General features: G+C 37.6%; 1 protein-coding gene across 2 annotated transcripts in view; it reads left to right on the top strand.

The window, feature by feature from the left end:
* pex14 (peroxisomal biogenesis factor 14) overlaps nt 1–14,738 on the top strand; it is a 319,589-nt gene that overhangs the window by 275,963 nt on the left and 28,888 nt on the right. For both annotated transcript variants that reach the window (XM_028807829.2, XM_028807828.2), the window contains exon 6: nt 9,811–9,913. In XM_028807829.2, coding sequence (XP_028663662.1) covers nt 9,811–9,913 — 103 coding nt within the window. The remainder of the gene's footprint in view (nt 1–9,810; nt 9,914–14,738) is intronic.

Genomic DNA, 14,738 nt, shown 5'->3' with positions numbered 1-14,738 from the left:
TTGAAGGCGGCAGCTCACACCCCCTCCGTCAAGAGCACAGAAAGAGAGAGAGAGACAGAGAAAAACAAGCAAGCAAAAATCAATACGTGCCCTTCGAGCTTTTAAGTATGTGAAGCACTGTGCAGCTTGTCGTTTCAGGAAGCAGCTGCACAAAAGATAGCAACGTGAAGATAATCTTTCAGCATTTTTAGACTAGCGTCCGTATCGTCTAGGTGTGCGAACAGCCCCCCTGCTCAATCCCCCTACGTCAGGATCAGAGAAAGTCAGCGCAAGAGAAAGAGAAATGTAAGCTGGGTAGCTTCTCAGCCATCTGCCAATAGCGTCCCTTGTATGAAATCAACTGGGCAAACCAACTGAGGAAGCATGTACCAGAAATTAAAAGACCCATTGTCCGCAGAAACCCGCGAAGCAGCGAAAAATCCGCAATATATATTTAAATATGCTTACATATAAAATCCGCGATGGAGTGAAGCCGCAAAAGGCGAAGCGCGATATAGCGAGGGATTACTGTACTGCTGAAGCTGTCTTATTAATGATTCCAAAGTTGCTTTCTGTAGTACACAATTACAGTAATCTCTCGCTACTTCGCGGTTCACTTTTTGCGGATTCACGACTTCGCGGGTTTTTAAATACAAGTGATTGCCCGCCTATCGCAGAAGTTATGTTCCAGACCCATCAGCAACAGGAGAAAATCCGCGATATAGAAAGACCATATAAATAAACATTTTATAGTTTAAGCCTTAAAATACCCATCCCACATGCTTTAAACACATGTAAACTTATAAAACACACTTTGTTAACACATATGATATGTGGATGTCGGGCTAAGGATATGAGTAACATCTCACTATTATAAAACATTTTAACTTCACGCAAGACAAGACAGTGAGACAGGAAAATACAAGGCTTTAAAATTATTGACACGCAGAGCGACAAGCAGCACAAAGCCAGCACAAAGTCCACTTCTCCTTAGCGTTCATTCAGCTCCCCACCCCCTTGACAAAGCGAAGTAGCAGGAGCTTACTGCGCCTCCAGGGTGGGGGGGGTTTGAGTGAACGTGCGTTCAGCCCTCAACACACACACTCCTCCTCCTCCTTCTGAACGCGCAGAGCGACAAGCAGGCATTTTGGCAGAAGCAGCACAAAGTCCATTTCTGCTCAGCGTGAGTTCAGCTGCCCCCCTTCACAAAGTGAGTGCAGACACATCGACGTCTGATCGTTGCGTGCAGTGTGCAGTGTTGGTCTGCGGTGTTTAAGAATGTAGAAAGTGTTTAAGAGCATAGGAAGTGTTTATAAGAGTGTGGGAAAGGTTAACAAGAGAGTGAGAAAGGTTTATAAGAGTGTGGGAAGGGTTTATAAAATAAATATAGGTCGCTACTTCGCGGATTTTCACCTATCGCGGGGGGCTCTGGAACGTAACCCCCGCGATAGGTGAGGGATGACTGTATATTGAAATTGTTAAGTACCCACTGCAACAGGCAAATGCAGGATTTATTTCACATTAAAGACAAAGGACAATAACTACCATATTTCTGATTTAACTTTTATTATTATATTTTCTTTAAAATCAAAATTGTAAAAAGAGTCTTTTCAGCATCAGCAATGTTCGTTTGTCTATTTCAGCCAATTCATAATTTAATGCACTCTGCATCTTAGCTGGTTGTCTTTGTTACATTTTTTTCTGCAACTATAAAGAGGGAAAAGAGAAAGTGTAAATTTCTTTAGGCCACTTGCTCCTGTCCGCAACACTCTACTGGCAACCTATGCTACGTTTTTTTTTTTTTTTTTGGGTGTGCTGTGTTTCTCTACTTTTTCACATTTCCTTAAGCATGTAGAAAATCTGTTTTTTCAGAATGGCTCTGTTTTCAAGTGTCACATTCGTCTGAATTCTGCAGTTTTTACCTGCTTCTTTTATGCAAGTGTGCATGACCCATCAGCATGTCATGATTTGCAGATACACTAAGAGCAAAAAAGTATATAATAATAATAATGATAGTTTTTTTTTTAACTGCATATGTTGCAAATTATATACAGCATCCAAAATATTTAAACTATGAATATATACCTATGGGCGGCATGGTGGCGTAGTGGGTAACGCTGCTGCCTCCCAGTTAGGAGACCCAGGTTTGCTTCCCGGCTCGTCCCTTTGTGGAGTTTGCATGTTCTCCCTGTGTCTGCGTGGGTTTCCTCCCACAGTCCAAAGACATGCAGGTTAGGTGCATTGGCGTTTCCAAATTGTCCCTAGTGTGTGCATCAGTGGGTGTGTGTGTGTGTGCGTGCATGCGCCTTGTGGTGGGCTGGCACTCTGCCCGGGGTTTGTTTCCTGCCTTGCGTCCTTATATATTTATATATTGTGATAAACCCCGTCGGTGTGTCCAAAACCCCAACACAAACACACTTGTACAGTGCCGGGTTCATATAATCGAAGGTTTTTATTTTAAATACCTCCAAATGAGACACAAACAAATACAGGTCTTCCTCTCACAATATCTCTCTTTTCTCCCTACCACACTACCCTCCTCCACTCAAGCATTACTCCACTACCTCCCAGCTCCGACTCGCTTGAATAAGGGAGTACGGTCTCTTTTATTACAGACTCGGGAGTACTTCTTCCGGACTACATATCCTGTCATGCCCTGCTGGCTTCTTACTGTGCACTGACCTCAGGGCTGCTGCCATCTAGCATGTTGGTGGAATACAACACCTACAGTAACTTCTTCTCTTTTTAATGGGCTGTCCATCCACCCTTTCTGGTCCTTCCTTCCAGGTCTGCTACCTCTCCTGGGCAGGATGCCTGTGTGGCATCAAAAAAATATATATATAGCTAAAATTCCATTACAACAAAGTATTTTTATGGTCCCAACAGTTTCCCCATATGACACAAGTTACTACGTAGATATCTTGTTACTACGAAGTACATTCAGCAGATACTTTCATTACAACGAAGTGACCTTGAGATGCTTGAATGAATCATCCACAGAGCAGTTAGTTTTGTGGTCGCAGCTCAGGTGTGCACAATAATCCCCAAACAGAAACATTGTAAAAAAAATTTCTTCCTTTGGACATTCCTCGTATTGTTTTTTTGCTGGTTTTGTTTTCTGTGGTTTTCAGTGGTACCTTTTGCTTATCCGCTCATCAACATTTGAGAAACATCCATTGGAATTTAACTCATTGTCACCCTCCTATAGAAACAGCAGACACGAAAAAAAAGATAACAGTTCATATTAGAAAAAAAAAACTTTACATTTTTGCAGCTCTCGATTGTGGCAAAAAGACGTTGACAGTGAATTCAGAATTTCGCCATCGACACTGTTGACTTTCTTGAAAGACCGAGCAAAAAATGAAGAAAAATCTCAGGTTGCAAATATATGCGAACTGCTGCATTTGAAGACGCCGAAAAAGCAGTTTTTTATGTGGTTCGGTGATGCTCGTTCAAGAAACATACCTATTAATGCGGCACTCATTCATGAAAATGTGAGGTTTCTAAACTCTCTTGGGACCTCCCCCAACTGGATGACACGCCAAAGGGCATCCCGAAGTGTGATCATCATGTCTGTGGAAGACTGTTTATCTGTTGCCAGGGCAACAGCAGGCTCATGCTCTGATGTGGCTCGGCACTGAAGCAAACAGAAAAGATCTCAATGGGTGATGCAAGGAACATTGTAAATATAGGGAAGAGTATTACTTGGCCACTAACCTTGTCACAACCCTGTCTAACTAATGTGTCTATTTATTTGAGAGTGGCAGATCACGCTACAATAAATAACCATGCTGTTCCTGTTTCAAGCTGAATAAAGCTGGTTTTGCTAAAGTACTGAGACTCAGCCTCGTGTTTTGGAGTGTAAGACAGGGACTTATAGCGTGACTCTGATCTTTTAGGATTCGCTTCTGTGGCGCTTCACTGCAGCGCTGTGAGCCTGCTGTTGCCCTGCCCTGGCAGCGGACAAACAATCTTCCACAGACGCGGCAATTGCGCTTTGGGGCGCACTTCAGCATGATGTTCCCGTTGGATGGGTGGGGGATCCCAAAAGAGTTCAGAAACCTCACAATATAAAGAAGAAGAAAAGGATGATTCGGCTTCTGATTGATAACTGTGCTTCCTACAACATGCTTCCGCATTTAGATAATGTTCGCGTTGAATCCCTTCCACCCATTTTCACAGCAGTGCTTCAGCCATTGGGTTTGGGCATCATTTGCACCCTAAAAGTGTATTATCGCAAGGAAATGCTGAGAGAAATTCTTAAGAGCATAACTTGTAGACAGAAGAAGATTAAAATTAACGCAAAAGAAGCTATTGAAATGATTTCAAACGCATGGCTGCAGCTTAAAGAAAGCACTTTAGCAACAAATACAGAATCTCATTACAACAAAATTTTCATTACAACGAAATATTTTTTAGGTCCCTGGCAGTTCGTTGTAACAGAATTTTACCTGTGTATATGTGTGTGTATGTATATATATATATATATATATATATAATATATATATATATACAGTACTGTGCAAAAGTTTTAGGCAGGTGTGAAAAAATGCTGTAAACAAAGAATGCTTTCAGAAATATAAATGATGATTGTTTATTGCTATCAATTTACAAAATGCAAAGTGAGCGAACAAAAGAAAAATCTAAATCAAATCAATATTTGGTGTTACTACCTTTTGCCTTCAAACCAGCATCAATTCTTATAGGTTCACTTGCACAAAGTCAGGGATTTTGTAGGATTCTAGTCAATTGTATGATCAACCAATTATACCAAACAGGTGCTAATGATCATCAATGTCACAAGTAGGTTGAAACACAGTCATTAACTGAAACAGAAACAGCTGTGTAGGAGGCTAAAAAACTGGGTGAGGAACAGACAAACTCTGCTACCAAGGTGAGGTTGTGGAAGACAGTTTCATGTCATGGCAAGATTGAGCACAGCAACAAGACACAAGGTAGTTAGTTATACTGCATCAGCAAGGTCTCTCCCAGACAAAGATTTCAAAGCAGACTGGGGTTTCAAGATGTGCTGTTCAAGCTCTTTTGAAGAAGCACAAAGAAACAGGCAACGTTGAGAATCGTAGACGCAGTGTTCGGCCAAGGAAACTTAGTGCAGCAGATAAAAGACACATCAAGCTTATTACCCTTCAAAATTGGAAGATGTTCATCAGTGCCATCAGCTCAGAACTGGCAGAAACCAGTGGGACCCAGGTACACCCATCTACTGTCCGGAGAAATCTGGCCAGAAGTGGTCTTCATGGAAGAGTTGCAGCCAAAAAGCCATACCTCGGACGTGGAAATAAGGCCAAGCGACTCAAGTATGCATGAAAACATAGGAACTGGGGTGCAGAAAAATGGCAGCAGGTGCTCTGGACCGATGAGTCAAAATTTGAAATATTTGGCTGTAGCAGAAGGCAGTTTGTTTCGTCGAAGGGCTGGAGAGCGGTACAATAATGAGTGTCAGCAGGCAACAGTGAAGCATGGTGGAGGTTCCTTGAACGTTTGGGGCTGCATTTCTGCAAATGGAGTTGGAGATTTGGTCAGGATTAATGGTGTTCTCAATGCTGAGAAATACAGGCAGATACGCCTCCCTGATGGTATTGCATGATGGATAAGTATGATTGGCCCCAAATTTATTCTGCAGCAGGACAACGACCCCAAACATACAGCCAAAGTCATTAAGAACTATCTTCAGCGTAAAGAAGAACAAGAAGTCCTGGAAGTGATGGTATGGCCCCCACAGAGCCCTGATCTCAACATCGAGTGTTTCTGGGATTACATGAAGAGACAGAAGGATGTGAGGAAGCCTACATCCACAGCAGATCTGTGGTTAGTTCTCCAGGATGTTTGGAACAACCTACCAGTCGAGTTCCTTCAAAAACTGTGTGCAAGTGTACCTAGAAGAATTGATGCTGTTTTGAAGGCAAAGGGTGGTCACACCAAATATTGATTTGATTTAGATTTCTCTTTTGTTCATTCACTGCATTTTGTTTATTGATGAAAACAAATGATTAACACTTCCATTTTTGAAAGCATTCTTTGTTTACAGCATTTTTTCAGACCTGCCTAAAACGTTTGCACAGTACTGTATATATATATATATATATATATATATATATATATATATATATATATATATTATAATATATTGCTTTCTCTTCATCCACTCTTGGATAAGATTTTTAAAATGTTGAATATTTTGACATTTTCTTCTAATTGACACACACAGTATACAGAATGATCTGTTGGAAAATTACTGTTTCATAGTACTGTTCTTTTTTTAACGATACAGCTTTTCTACTAACCATGTCCCTGTGAAAGGCATTGCTCTTCAGCTTGTTTTATAGTGCTAGTCTGAGAACATATTATACAAGTTACAGTATGTCTGCAGAACTAATAGATTTGGTCTTTTTTGACAATGCACTAATGATTTTATTGTGCACTTCGGACTGATCAACAATTGCAGCAAGTCTTCCGAGATCTTCTGACGTCTTTATTAATTGTCTTATGGTGTATTAGGGTATACTCACACTAGGCACATTTGTTCCGTACCATGCCCGAGCATGATTGTCCCCCACTCATTACTCCCCCACTGGCCTGCACTCACACTGCGCTTTAACTTTCTGGACCCAGGCAAGCTTTTGTCATCACCATACGACTTTGTATGTTATTTTTGGAGTTGTGTAGGGTAGGATACCATTCTGCCCTCTTACAGACTGAGTGTGTAGTGCAGCGTTTTAATCATGCTGCACGTATGAGAATATTTTACAGAGAAGAATTTGCAGCTTTTCTTGCCTACTACATTTCACGTTCATTTTTAAGGTGAGAATAAAAACCTGTTTTTAACTCAAATGGTTTCGAATGAAATGAGAATTGCATTAATTATATCGTAATAAGACTTGTTGCATCATTGACGTCATGTCTGTGTTCCATGCTCTGGCACATTTAGTGATTACACTTTTCCCGAATCCTACTGAACCGTGTCCAGACCCACCTCTTCCAAGCCGACCAGGGCACTGTACAGTTGGCCCAGCATGGAGTGATCACACTAGCCAAACGAACTAGACTTTGAGGGGGGCTACATGTGGACAAACATGCACGCTCGCAGAACAAATTTCTAGTACGAGTTCACCCTTACACTGTCCCTGGTGGCGAAAGCCACATTGAGCAAATTTATTATTTATATATAGCAGACAACCTTTCAGATTTTGTCTTTGCGATTGGCTTCTGGTTACTTTGATCCCCAAGTAGACTGTTGGCTAATAAACACTATTATTTATTTACTTTTTCACACAAGCCAATTCCTATTTTTCTGTTGCTTGTTCAATTCTGTATATCAGTGGCTCAGAATTCTTCACAATATTTGTCAAAGTATTGTTTTTGAGAAAAGTTATGATCAGTTTTGAATCGGTGATTTTATGAGGAAGATATCATATGTTGAAGACTATGATAATGTTATTGTTAGTTGCTTTAGTTTTATCTGATTTGAGCTTTTTAAATAGAAATTGCAGATTTTAGTGGATCGTGGTTTCAATCATGAAAAATCCTTGAAAGTTCTCTTCAACTGGGCAATAATACACCTACACCTTCCAAGTTTAAAATATACAACTACAAAAATTATTTGACCATAGCCTTACTGAATTACAGATTTCTTAAACATCTCCTTAGCTGCTTGATTCTATTTGTCTGAATATTTTTAAAATGCAGTTTTTGCTTTTCTTAAAAGTGTTGAAGATGTATTAAGAATGTGATTAAAAGATGAAGATGAAGAGAAAAAACATTAATTCTTTCATTCATAAACCCTCCATTCAGCGAAGTCTGGGCCAATTCAGACAAAGTGGGCCTTTCAGTCGAGGAAGTAGACTACACACAGATGCATCCCTGTGAGCCAGCTTGCCTCTCTTTTGTTGAATTGTCTGGCATTCATTCAAAATCTGCTATTTTCAGTTCAGATACTGTAGCACATAAGAGCCTGTAATTAGCTGGTATTTTTAGCACAATGCTGTTCACATTAATGCTAACTTAGGTGCCGGGGTTGGAGTGGATGAGTGAATCCTGAAGGGTTTCATGCACAAAACAAAAACAAAAAAGAAAGCAAATAATAAAATACCTTGGCACTGTGTCATTTACCTCGGTATAATTCAGTAGAAACTGTCAGAATGCTTGGTGTCCTAATTTCATTCCATCATCTAAAGCGATTACAGGTCATTATTAAACAGTTGTTATCATGCATAAATAAAGTGTTCCGTTCAAAAAAACACAATAAACTTTCAACATGTACATCTAGGGGTACAATGGTTAATTATTATGGTGGCAGCATTTATAAGTGAAAAGAAAATAAACCTAAAATGATACTGATTCAAAACCTTACACCCCCTATTTACAGTGCTTTGACTGCATTTATTGTACTTTCCAAGTCAGAATGTAAATGCAGTGTAAATGCAGGATGCTGTAGCTGTAAATTTTATTTCAATGCCGATGTCTTAAATCTTAATCTTCCTAACTCCCAGTAGTGTATTAATGTGCAGTTTCTACATATCATTCACAATATCCTTGCAATGGTGTTCCATTAGGATTGCAGCAGTTTTGTGTGTCTGATCCTGTACTGAGGTATACAAATATAAAATATATGAAATGGAATATTTGTGTATTTGTTTACATAACTGTATACTTAAAGTAGTATATGCAGTCATTGCCTGTCTTTTGATGGGAGGAGAGAATCTGATTGACATATTATTAATGTATTTATTTGGCTGATGCCCTTGTCCAAGGCATCTCAACAACATTTGGAATACAGTTGGTTGAATTTCTTTTTGTGTTTCTATTAGAAGTATAGGCAGGTGAAGTGGCTTGCTCATAGTTATGTAATGCCAGTAGCTGGATTTTGGACTTAAAACTCTGAAGATGTGGATCCAAAGTCCAAAGCCTTAACCCTTGTGTCTCTCTGCCAGATGAAAAATTCACAACAGTGACAAACCTGCACTTTTTCTAATTGTAGCACGTATACACTTTAAGAACAGCAACATCAGAAGTGCACTCTTTAATTATATTGCCTCCAGTGGTCTTGGGTAGCTGACAACATGAAAAATCATGTTGCCCATTGACTGCCATGAGCCTCAGCTTTTAGAGCACATTTAAACTCATGTCACATGATTTCCAAAACTGTGCACTTAAAATCAGGAATTCGGTATTCATCTGTCTTTTTATTTTTTATAGTCTGCATCATTTTACAGACTAGAGGTTAGACTTTGAGGTAAGGAATCAAAGCAGTCCTAAAATATTCTGTTAAATAGATTAGTAATGCTAAATTGGTTCAGTGTGAGTATAATTTTGCGAGTGTGCTAGTATTTACTAGCATTAGGTTTATAATTAGTTCCTGGGTTCAATACTCTGTCAGTGGTATATAGTAACTATTTCTCTCTGTAGCCATTTTATTTAAAAAAATAAAAAAAAGGTAAAGAATTCTTTGATTTTTGTGGATTTAATGTATATTCCCCAGTGCTAACCACTGTTTTAGTTTTTTTTTCTTCTCTTCTTATTTTATACCATTTTTGAATCACTTTTAAAAATACTGTGGGGTAAAAGAGCTAGGCTATGATATAACAATGTAATAAACATTAACATCTAGGATTCATGCAATCAGTTGTTTAAGCACATCTGCCATGTATTTGTTTCTCATTCATTCATTCATATATATATATATATATATATAAATGGTTTTATCTACTCTGTACACTAAAGATATAAAAAAAATAAAGAAAATAATGAGCAACAAATTCTCTTTTGGCGATGGGATGATTCTCTAAGAGTGTCTCATGTTTTTAATTGCAGAAATACATCCTTCCTCTCATTATGAGCAGCAGAGAGGACAAGAAACATCTGCACAGGATTGAGACCAACATCTCTGAGATGAGTGGCACCCTGACACAGACAGGTGAAGATTAATATCTTCATTCGTTTTCCCTCCTTAACATTTTCCTTCATTTATCTGTCGTGAAAATCTGCTCACATTTACAAATGACGCTGCCGTCATTTCGGTTTAATTTGAAATTGCTTGTTTACTGTCGGCTCAGCCTCAATTAATTACGTTTTACTGAAAAGCTCTTAACCTCGGAATATTAATGAGGGGAGTGAAATGACAACTTTTTTTTTATGGCTAGAAAGTTCATTTTAATTTCTGCCGATGAAGTATGCGGCAGTAACAGGGCTTGAAGAGGGCCTGGTGATTAACTGAGCTCTGACAGGTGCATTTCCAGTCTGGACAGGTAAGAAATCTTTACTGTGCCTGTCAAAAATTAATAAATAACAGCAACAATTAAACCTTCCCCAGAACAGTGGCAGCGTCCATCTCATAGTTTATGCAGGGGGATGTTAAAATTTGAATCATCCATTAGATTGGGCTTCTGAATTAAAGACATTGAAGAGGCAGTGTGAGGACATTCACAGAGAATAGAAATGAGCAATAACTGGGATAGTTATTGGAAAATATATATATATATAATAATAATAATAATAATATATGCAGCATATAGCATATGTTCTAGAAGACAGAAATTCTGCCCTTGCACACTTCTTACAATATGAAACTGATTGTTCAGAGAGTATAAATGACCACATATTTTCATTCCATAAGTACTATAAAATGTTTTGCTTTACTGATGATGTGAGATATTGTACATCTAGTATGTACTAAAGCTAAATGATGATGTTGAAGTATTGAATACATTCATTTATATATAGGCTGAGATACCCCTGCTGTGTTTATCTTGTTATGAAATGAGCCATGTTTACTGTCAATCCCACTCTGCCAGAGTAATGCTTATGTATTTTATTTTTACACAAAGGCGATGCATGTTTGCCATTCTATGTAGCTTATAAGAATCTTGGTCTAAATGATCTTATTATTCGACCATGAACCATGTGGTTGTTTTTTTTTTTTTTGAATCCCTTACAAAACAGGTTTTATATCTGTTTCAAAAAAATTGCACTCTTTTAGGTGTGTGAATTTTTGTGCTCCAATTACTGCTTTCATATTTTGCAATTTGGTTCCCACTAACATAAAAGAAGTATTTTTATAGTATATGGATAACATTTTTAAAATGTTTAGTAGTTCTTCAGTATTCTGAAAAATACTGTTTCATAACAATAAAGGCAAAACCAAGTCTCCTGCCATTTCTAACCCCCTCCCCTATATTTAAGGTGTTTTCCATTTGGTTTTTACATAGTGTAATAGGCTAAGAATACATTGAGTTAACCATTTTTTTTTAAATGTGCATCAGTCTTGAAAGAAATGTTAAGCATTTTGTCACATTTTTAGTTTCAGCCAAAATTGAACAAAATGTTTTTATGTCATTCTCTAGTTTATCTTTTCTGCAAGGGCTGACATTGGTTTGACTGTACAAATGCAAGGTGTTTTACCTTTTTCGTGACTGAGGAGGTTTTAGGGATGTGAAAGAGAATTTTTCCTTTATTTGAGTGAGCATATTTCCACATTTAGTTTAGTCTCTGTATTCTATTTAACAACTCTATCTAAATCTTTAGATCTGCGTTATTTTCCCTTTGTATATTCAATTCAATTGTATTGTCCCAAGAGGGAAATTTGATTTGTGAGCAGGTTTACCAAAGAGACCACAAAGTAACATAAAAGAGACCTCAAAAATAACACAGCCATCAAACGTAAATGTAGTACAATTATACTGTATATAATGTAGCAGGAGTTACTTATGGTGAAAATTTAGATCAAATATATTACACATAAAAATTAAACCAATATTTAGGCTTGCCTAATGATTGATGCAAATTATAGTTGTTCATCCCATGATTTAAGCCTGTGGATGTTAATTGAATTTAGAAGAGTAATAGCAGTTTGGATAAAAGTATATTTGAACCAGGTGCTTTTTATTCTTGCTTCTTTGAACCTATTTCCTTTTGGCAACAACTGGAATTGAGAATGTAATTACTTAGTACTGTCTGAGAGAATATACTCTGCTATTTGTAATTCTTGCCTATTAAAACAGTGTTGTGAGATTTGATTGAGACCTTGTTATTTACTGCTCAATCTTACAGTTTCATTTATTCTGTTTTTCTTGCTGACATTAAGATTTCCAAACTAGCCCAGCATAGCATACTGTAAGTAAAGATGGACTCCCTACACAATTTATAAAGGTGTGACATTATGGTAAGATTCATACATAAAAGGACTCAGTGTCCTGAAACAGTACAGTATTCCTGTCCCTTTTTGCAGATGGCTTCAGTATTTTCATTAAAAGTCAATTTTAAGTCTATGATTGTCTTCAGGTATTTATAACTGTCAACAATCTCCACTGCCTGGTCTTTGATATTGTTTCCTGTGGGTGAATAGAGTTTCTTCTAAAATCAGTTATTAGTTCCTTAGTTTTTATAATGTTTAGATGTAGAAAAGACTCATAATACTAGTGTACTAAATTATCTATCACAGCACAGTGACTGGTTTAATTTTCATTCAGTAGGTTTATGATCACTGAGTCTGCAGCAAATTTTAAGATGAAGCATGTTTTCAAATTTGTTGCGACAATCATTAGTGTAGAGAATGTGCAAAAGTGGTGAAATTACACACCCCTGAGGGAACCCAGTGGATGAGAACAGCATGTCGGACAATTTACTTTCACTCTTTGAGTCTTGTTTGTTATAAAGTCAATCAACCACCCTACCAAATTGAAATCCTCTAAGAGTCTCTCTGTAAAAAGGTGGGACTGGATGTTTATATAGGCTGATGAGAAGTCTAGAAACAGTAACCTCATGCGAGTCTTGATGCCCTCCAAGTGGTCATGTAACAGAAGACACAATGTGACTATGGTATCCTCTGTACCTCTAATAGAAGAGCAGGCAAACTGAAATGGATCTAATAAACCCTGAGTTTTCTTTTCCAGCTTTCTCTTTGTACATTTTTCAAATGATTTCATAACCAGTAATGTCAGAGCCACTGGTTTGAACTCAATTAATGTTGTAGGACTTTTGTTTTTAGGTACTGATATTACTGTTTTGGACTTATTTTTTGACTGATGATGGGGAGCTAAGGTTTTATTGCCTGACCACACCAAGATCAAATTTTGAGTGGACAATTTCTGTTCAATTTTATCCTTGCAATCAAGTGTAGCTTTTTAAACACTGAGTTTTAATTCCAATTGTGTTGCATGTGCCTAAGTACTATTGCTTTGTCTAAGAGCACATTTTATTATATAATAATACCGGTATTATTGATTTGTTGACCTAGGGTTTGGTGCTAGGATATTTCTTTATGCTTTTATCTGGGATAAGTATGTCTTCCCAAAAGTAATATAGCTGCTTATAACATAGAAAAATTAATATAAATCAGTGCTTGTACCCTTAAAAAGATCCCAATCTGTATGCTAAAAGAGAGTAGAATCTTTGAATAGAATCTTCACTCCAGAGTTTACTTTTTTGTTTTTTTTTCCCTTTTTAAGGCAGTTTTGTTTATGGGGAGACGTTGAAAAAGCAGTGGTTTGACTATCTATTTGTATGCTCCCTTATTTATACAGTAACAAGGCTCAAGAGATTTATTGTTCCTTGTTGGGTAGGTTACATATTTATAGAAGTTTCTTAAAGATTTCTTCAGATTACAGAGATTAAAGTCTCCAAGAACAAAATGTGGTGCATGTTTGATGATTGATTGCAAACTTTGTACAACATTAATAATCTTATCTATTGCAAAAATGGGTTAGCGTTGGGTTGAATATATACAACAAATATTTGCGGAAATTCACATTGTAGGGGCAACTAAAATGATCTTAAAGAGCTTTGCTCAATGTACACAGAGCGCACTGTTTTTCTAACTGTTATTGATTTATACCAGTGTTTGTTTAAATAGGCAGACTCCACCACCATGCCCTTTACCTGTAATGTTGCCATCTTAATCCATTCTTACTAGTCCCCCAAAGCCATCAATCATCAGTTCTGTGTCTATGTAAAAGTCATAATGCAAGCCTCACTGGGTTCCTGCTGAAAACAAGTGTTAGCTTGTAATTCATCCCGTTTATTATGTGAAGGCGGCATGTTCACCAGTGTTACAGTTGGAAGAGGAATGTATTGCGTTAGCTGTTGCCTCCTCAGCCTCAAACATGCACTACCCTGTCCTCCTCGTTTACATGTTTTACGTTTGTTGCTTTGCTTTGAGTTATCCTTCCTTTTCAAAGCAGAAAGGTCTATAGGCAGCTTTGTTGGTACCGTGCCCGCACTGGACAGGTGCTATTGCAATAGGAATTCTCGGCTCTACTGAATTCATCATATTGAATGCATGATTGATCTGGATGAAAAAAAGTATGTTCAAAATAATAAAAACAAATAAAAGTAGTGACTCTGTCATACATTTAGCGGTAAATATGAACCTATGTTTAAAAATTCATCACAACAAAAAAATTTAGGCAGGATTGAGGCAAGTTGCCACTAGAGCAGACATGGTGTGCATGCCATCTAATCTGACATAATCGAGTTTTTCAAACTGTGACCCTTTCCATAGTTGATAGATAATATCACCTTGTCTAATTAGCAATGAACCGAATAAAAATTATACCACAGAGAGAGATGGGCACATGAATACTGAAAATTGCTCAAAATGGGCCTCAGCTACTAATTATTTTAAATAAATATTATGGAGGTGTTGACTTTTGGAGTTCGCCATAATAAAATTGTTTGGAAATTCTTTTGTGAAAAGTCAAAATATCTTTCTCAGTAAATGTGTGAAAATGCATATTCTTGTGATA

This window comes from Erpetoichthys calabaricus, chromosome 8, assembly GCF_900747795.2.
Source record: "Erpetoichthys calabaricus chromosome 8, fErpCal1.3, whole genome shotgun sequence".
NCBI classification, from domain to species: domain Eukaryota; kingdom Metazoa; phylum Chordata; class Cladistia; order Polypteriformes; family Polypteridae; genus Erpetoichthys; species Erpetoichthys calabaricus.
The sequence above is the reverse complement of the archived record's forward strand: the minus strand, read 5'-3'. Positions and strand labels throughout refer to the sequence as shown.